This window comes from Phoenix dactylifera, chromosome 11, assembly GCF_009389715.1.
Source record: "Phoenix dactylifera cultivar Barhee BC4 chromosome 11, palm_55x_up_171113_PBpolish2nd_filt_p, whole genome shotgun sequence".
Classification (NCBI taxonomy): domain Eukaryota; kingdom Viridiplantae; phylum Streptophyta; class Magnoliopsida; order Arecales; family Arecaceae; genus Phoenix; species Phoenix dactylifera.
Genome location: NC_052402.1, coordinates 7,805,331 through 7,812,095, shown reverse-complemented (window position 1 = coordinate 7,812,095; position 6,765 = coordinate 7,805,331). Strand labels below are relative to the sequence as shown.

Sequence of the window (6,765 nt, the reverse complement as noted above, 5' to 3'; positions counted from 1 at the left end):
GCGAATACTTTTTTAAAATTTATATTTATTTCGTACCCTTATGAAATACTGTTTTTGCACAAATATCTCTAATATAATAATTTTTCTAACACCATTAATAAAAACTATATTTATTTTAATTAAAAAATAAAATAAAATTTGGAAATTACTTTTTTGTTCCCCATTGCGATTGTCTTATAAATATTTCTCTTTGCACATATACCTATTAAGAATATTTTAGTTATTTTAATTTGAAACTATTAATTTTTTAACGGCATTAGATGACGTGGATATATATATATGCAAAAATAAGAATTAAAAAAATAAAATATCAAACTGGGTGTTTTATGAGAATATACATGTAAACATCAATTTTGGAAGAATATTTATGTAAAACCCTATATTTAGAAGAATATTTTAAAAAAATTAAGAATTAAATACAATTTGAGAACAGAGGGGACAAATCTGTCATGATCCATCTTTGTCTATGATCTTGCTGCCATTGCCCGGTTTATGATGTCTCGTATGAGCTGTATGACCTTTGCTTTATTCTTTCTTCTAGTAAAAAAAAGAACAAAAAAAACAAAACTTTCTTCTTTTAAAAAAAGAAGAACGCGCGATCGGCTGCCAGACTTTCTTGTTGGACTCGTGGCCGCCACGCTCCCTACGATATTTTAATTGGAAAAGATCAAGAGCCGTCCGTGACTGGTGATTTATCCGACCACCCCTATATATACCACCGGGCGCCTCTCTCTCTCTCTCTCTCTCTCTCTCTCCGAGTGTGGGGAAAAAAAAAAAGGGAAGCGGCTCGAAGCGACCAAGAAGACCGAAGGGAGGAATGACGCTCGAAGACGGTATGGCGGCGACGAGAACCGCGTCGTCGTCGGCGACGGAGAAGCTCCTGCTGCACCACAAGGAAAACCATTTCACGGCGGGCGATGTGGTCCGGGACGTCATCATGGGCGTCTCCGACGGCCTCACCGTCCCCTTCGCCCTCGCCGCCGGCCTCTCCGGCGCCTCCGCCCCCTCCTACCTCATCCTCACCGCCGGCCTCGCCGAGGTCGCGGCCGGCGCCATCTCCATGGGCCTCGGCGGGTATAATTCCTTTCTCCCCCTTTACCCCTGATCCCATCGCGAATCCCTCGTCTCCGGTGTGGTTACCCCCACCCTCGGACCCGTCCAAAAATGGAAAGATGGATCAAAAAGTCGAGATTAACCTTTGTCTCTTCTTTCCATCCGTGAAGAAGATCTCACCGGGAGGTTCCCGGAGCGGTCCACCGACGGTCAAGATCTGCCGGATGCACTGATCTTTCGGTTTGATTTGCACACGTGGCAGGTATCTAGCGGCGAAGAGCGAGGCGGACCACTACATGCGGGAGTTGAAGCGGGAGCAGGAGGAAATCGTCACGGTTCCGGACACCGGTGAGTGCGGGTACACCGTATTATTTATCGTGGGCTTGGTCTGGCCATTTGATTATGATCTGATGGTTGGATTTTGATCAGAGGCGGCGGAGATTGAAGAGATTCTGTCGCAGTACGGTCTGGAGCCGCACGATTACAGCCCGGTGGTCAACGCCCTCCGGAAGAATCCGCAGGCATGGCTCGAGTTCATGATGAAGTAAGTGGACCTTTTCGTTTGTGGAACCGGTTAAACTATTCTTTTCCGCAAGGACACCGGAACTTTGCACTGGAGAGGGAATTTTGCAAGAAAATTCCTCTACATTTTCATATTAGCAACAATGGGGCTGAACTGCAGAGATCCACTTAACTCTCAAAATAATTTATTTACTTACACAAATTTTGCGTATTTATTTTGCAAAAAAAGGTCAGAGTTATTTTTTTCCTGAAATATATACATTTAAGGATTCTTGAATGATTTTGCTCTGAAGTAGAAGATAGATGGTAGATATTTATCGAGCACTTGATACACATTTATTTAATGCCCGATATATATATTTTAAATATGTGATACATATTTGTTTGAACTATTATATATCCCAGTGCACGAGGCTCCCGCCAATGTGGGGTCTAGGGAGGTGAGACATGCATGAGTTATTCTTGTATGCATGCAGAGACACTATTTCTTGTATGAAGTAACTACTGTTGCTGCACCAAGATTCATCCTCTTTTAGTCTACTCTATATCTTGTACTCAAATCCCAGGGAAAAATCATCTAGTGATCTCTAAATGTATAGCATTCTATAAGAAAAAAAGTCCGATCTTGCCTTGCAAAATCAATAATTAAATAGGTATTTTATGCAAAATACACTTTATTTTTTGGAGAAATGCTTTGTTTGATCTTTAGTGGACCATTATATCCCTATCCTCATGATTGCTTACAAGAATGTTTATGGATATACATCAACCTATATTGCATGTGTATCCATTATCAATATGTGTGCCTTGTTTAACTTAATATGCACTTCATTTAAGAGCAGGGTGTATTGATTACTGAAGTCCAAATAGAAAAAGTTAACTATTTCTGCTAATAGAAAAAAGGTTACCAACTTTCTTGCTAAATCTTTGAGAGTTAACAACTTTACAGTTGCTGGTGGGCATAGATTTTAGTTCTCACAAGGTGGATCCTTGTAGAATGACCAGCAATGGCACACAAACTGGTCTAAGAGTTGATATAAGTATCAATCTTTTGCACATTATAGTTGAAATTTGTTTGTTCTACCTTTGAAAAATTAACAGGAAATATGCAGTACAGCTCTTTCTTTATGAATACACTTCTTTTGTTTCTTTTACATCTCTCTACATTATTAACATTCTCTAGTTTTTTATTTTCAAATTTTTTGGATATCATTAAGATTTTAAGAAATGTTTAAAGGACAATTTGTGAGGCATATGCATTCTGTTATGTGCTTTAAATGGAATTTTTCCAGTATAAAAATGGTGATAATGAGTCAATATATTTAGTTTAATAATTTTACTACGTTGTCATTATATTACTGTAACAAGGATAATGTGATATTTAAATCTCAAGCAAGTGAATTTCACATCATATTCACATTATCAGAGGGTATCTTACTATCTTATATGATTTTCATATAAGAACATTCTATATAAGCCAAGAAACATCAAATATTAAATGTTTCCCATGGATAAAATATGCTAGGGAAGATCAATGAATGAAAATTATTACCATACCCTCCTCTGTAAATCAGGTCTTGCAGAGAGATTGGCAAATAGGAAGTACGTTTATTATAATAAGTATATCAATGAAAAAAAAAAGGTGAGTAGGAAGATTTTACCGAAGAGTGGTAGTCCTTCCAGTTTATACTGTATGTATAGATATTAAACACCGGATGTATCAATAGGCATGTGAATAAAAATATTCTTGATTTTTGTGAGGCTCATACCTAATGTTAAAATGCTGCATGACCAGTTAGGTATGACCGGAGCAAAAAGTGGTACCTGTTAATCATATGCTGTGTATAGATCTTTCTATCTGATATATGCTCATGTCATTCATCAAATTTCATAGAAGAATCATTTCAAAAATGAATCTTAAATTATGTCCACTTTTTCTTATAAGTTTAATATAATCTTGCCATTCCTTCTTTGTTATGATCCAGTCATCCTCTTCCTTTGACCTCCTAAACAATATAGGTAAGGCAAGTCCAGAGGAACATCATCAGAGTGAATGCAGCATTATAAATCCTCTTTCCAAATAACAGTCTGCTTTATATTCATGCTTGGATAACTAGGGCAAACAAAAAATCTCGAGGCAAACTTTAAGGAGATGAAACAACAGTTATTCGCTATGACCATGACTGTAACTGATCTTGTCTTTCAGGTTTGAGCTAGGGTTAGAGAAGCCCGAGCCAAGGAGAGCGCTGCAGAGTGCACTAACAATTGCCATGGCATACGTAGTAGGCGGTGTGGTGCCCCTCTTGCCCTATGTCTTCATCCCAAATGCTCAGAAAGCAATGCTGGCATCAATTGGTGTCACCCTCACTGCGCTCTTGTTCTTTGGCTACATCAAGGGCCACTTCACTGGCAACCGCCCTGTTCTAAGTGCCATCCAAACAGCCTTCATTGGAGCACTTGCCTCTGCTGCTGCCTACGCCTTGGCAAAAGTTCTCCAAGCTGCATGAGGGCCAGCACATTCAATGATTCATGTACTGCTTCCTGTGGTGCATCAGCATCAGCATCAGCAGCAGCAGCAGCAGCGTATGGACAGATGAGGTTTTCTTTCAGAAAGCTGCAGTTTTTTTTCTTATAAAAGATAGCTACTATCATAAGCGAGATTAAATAAGTGAAGTTACTGTACTTTTAAAGGATTTGGCTTTTTGAGTTGCATATTGTTTACTGCTGCTTTATAATAAAATTATCCTGTTCTTGGATCTGCTGATCACACTCACCGAATTAATGAAGAGAGGAGTAAGCCAAAGTGTCTTGACCTTTTTGGCATGTGTTGAAGGAATATTTATGGTGGTTTCATATCAAACTTTGAACAGACCTAACCATCTTGGATATAAGATAAAATAGTCTTTGATACTAATTGAGTACATTAGTGTATTAGAAAGCCCACTGACAAAAGGTGCTTCAGTACTTATCGAGGACAGATCATGGTCTTATTACTGAATGTAGCACGTGTAGAGAATGAATATTCCGGAGAAAAAGAAGTGGACATGTAGGCAGAGACAAACATGTCATAAGGGAATCTTTTTGAGGAAAGGGATTTGAATGGAACAAACCAAGTAAACCTTTCAGAAAGAAAGGAATGACAGCTAACATAGAGAAGCTTTCTTTAAGGTCACAGTATGGGCAAGTGCTTTCTGTCTCTGATCTTTAATATCCTAATCTGTTCTTCAGAAAGAAAATGGTTTTGGGGTTGTGGGGTGTGGATGGGTAGTGGATATCAGCTAATTAGTAGGCATGATAAGGGAGAAGTGATAAAATCTGATTAGTGGAAGTCTTAAACCGATTTTGATTAGTGGAAGTCTTGGACCGATTTTGATTGAATTGATAAAATCTGGCATCAATATTAATTCGTTCAATTACAGTTTCACATACTGAGAACCAACTAAAACTAATTCTAATCAAGCTTGGTGCTGACTAGGAGTCAGTATTTCTAGCTCAGACCTACCAAACTCTCTTAATTTGTTTGAAATATATAGGACAGGTTTAAGACTTTTTATATATATATATAATTGGATTGGATACGGATTATCTTACTAACTCAATTATAAATGGATTGGATCTGGTGGTAGTAATACAGTGAGTCATGAACTAGTCAAAGCTTGGTTCAAGAGACTAGCAACAATATTCAATTACTGATTCAGCAAAAGATAAAAAATGGTACATAGCTAAAAAATAGAACCAAAAAAATATCATGGACTTGGAATATTTTTTCTCCAGTTTATTTCCCACACCCCATAACCACTTACTATACTTCTATGATGCCCAATCCTAAAATCCTCATTTGGTGATCCTATTTTATTCTTATTTTTGAATATATATAGCTAACAAGTGAAGTCCTAAATGCACTGATGGATTGTGTATGAAAATAAATTAGTTAACAGTGTTCAATCTTTTCAAGCCGGCTATTAATGGATCTAATATGAGTTGAAGGCTTTTTTCTCCCCTTATCAGACAACTCTAAATCATATGCACCTCAGAAGATAAACATAAACAAAAGAAGGAATGCGAGAACGTAAATAGTTCAAGAAGGTTGCATCCATGGAAGCCTGTGCGCCTCCAAAGGGGTCCTCGTCACTTGCCACTGACATGGGGCCTTCTGTGGCGACGTATCGGAAATTTTTAAGAAGAAAGTTATGGCTCCTTCGTTAAGCTCTAATATGGTATCTCACAATTTATAAGGAGATTCAGACTCACCACTTGGCCTAGCCCTCAATCTAGGGTGCAGTTTTATTTGTACTCTACTTGGGTGCGTGGCAACACATAAGATATATAGGGTAAATCTTAAGTGCACCACTATACAGAGGTCTGATGTAAAATATGCAATACAAATTGGTACCGATTCATACCAATCATACCATACTGTACCGATATAGATGACCAACAGAAGAGGGAAGGAGCCAAGCTCGACCATTTAGGTAGGCTACGGGGGAGATTTTTGAAAAGACAGGAAGCGCTATTGGACCTGGATCCTTGCCAGTTGATAGTGGAGCCTTACCCGATTCCAAAAGGGATTGATTCCCGGGAAGGCAAATGCTACCTTGACGGAAGACTTTACTATACCAAACCGATATGCGGTATATAGAGTATACTGATATTCGGAATGCTGAATCGGTCTCTATACTAAGCATATTGATACTGTAATATATTGGTGTCGGTATGAAGTTCGATACCGAAATGGCTAACTTTGATGTGATGTGTGGCTATGTATCATTTTAGGCATGCTAAGCTTCCTCTGTTGCAATGAGAGTCACGATGCGCTGGTGGTGTATCTCATTTCGACTCTTCCATTCGCATTGGCTAGCTTTAAGTATTCCTCACAAAGAGTACACATAATTCAAGTAGGATATTACCAAGTTCGCTGCATCTAGTTTAGGCTGGGTTCCTCCTTTCCTCAATAAAAAAAGGAAGAAAATAGAGGGCTGGGGTGGACCGGTTTTGGCCTTGTAACCCAAAGCGTAAATTTTTGGGGCTTCGCTCATAGAATAGGTGCAACTCATGAAAGTTGGTAGAATCAGCAAATATCATGCAAGAGCCATGTTGGCATGAGAAACCTTCTACGTGATCGGGTGGAGTCCTATAGCATTTTCTTAGACAAGGCATAATTTCTAATCAAATACGGCCAAGTTAGTCTAC

At 38.6% G+C, this 6,765-nt stretch overlaps 1 protein-coding gene across 1 annotated transcript; it reads left to right on the top strand.

Moving 5' to 3' along the window:
- Positions 1–738: 738 nt before the first annotated feature.
- LOC103706800 (vacuolar iron transporter 1) lies at positions 739–4,331 on the top strand. The gene is made up of 4 exons (XM_008791036.4): positions 739–1,074; positions 1,316–1,401; positions 1,483–1,597; positions 3,782–4,331. The coding sequence occupies exons 1-4, from the start codon at positions 818–820 to the stop codon at positions 4,080–4,082; spliced, it is 759 nt and encodes a 252-aa protein (XP_008789258.2). The 5' UTR covers positions 739–817; the 3' UTR covers positions 4,083–4,331.
- The last annotated feature ends 2,434 nt before the right edge of the window (positions 4,332–6,765 follow it).

What these genes read in the sequence shown, in the direction of transcription:
- LOC103706800 (XM_008791036.4), top strand. Translation starts at nt 818, where the DNA reads ATGACGCTCGAAGACGGTATGGCGGCGACGAGAACCGCGTCGTCGTCG. An exon ending in CGTCACGGTTCCGGACACCG is followed by an intron (nt 1,402 to 1,482) that starts GTGAGTGCGGGT and finishes GATTTTGATCAG; the next exon opens with AGGCGGCGGAGATTGAAGAG. An exon ending in TGGCTCGAGTTCATGATGAA is followed by an intron (nt 1,598 to 3,781) that starts GTAAGTGGACCT and finishes CTTGTCTTTCAG; the next exon opens with GTTTGAGCTAGGGTTAGAGA.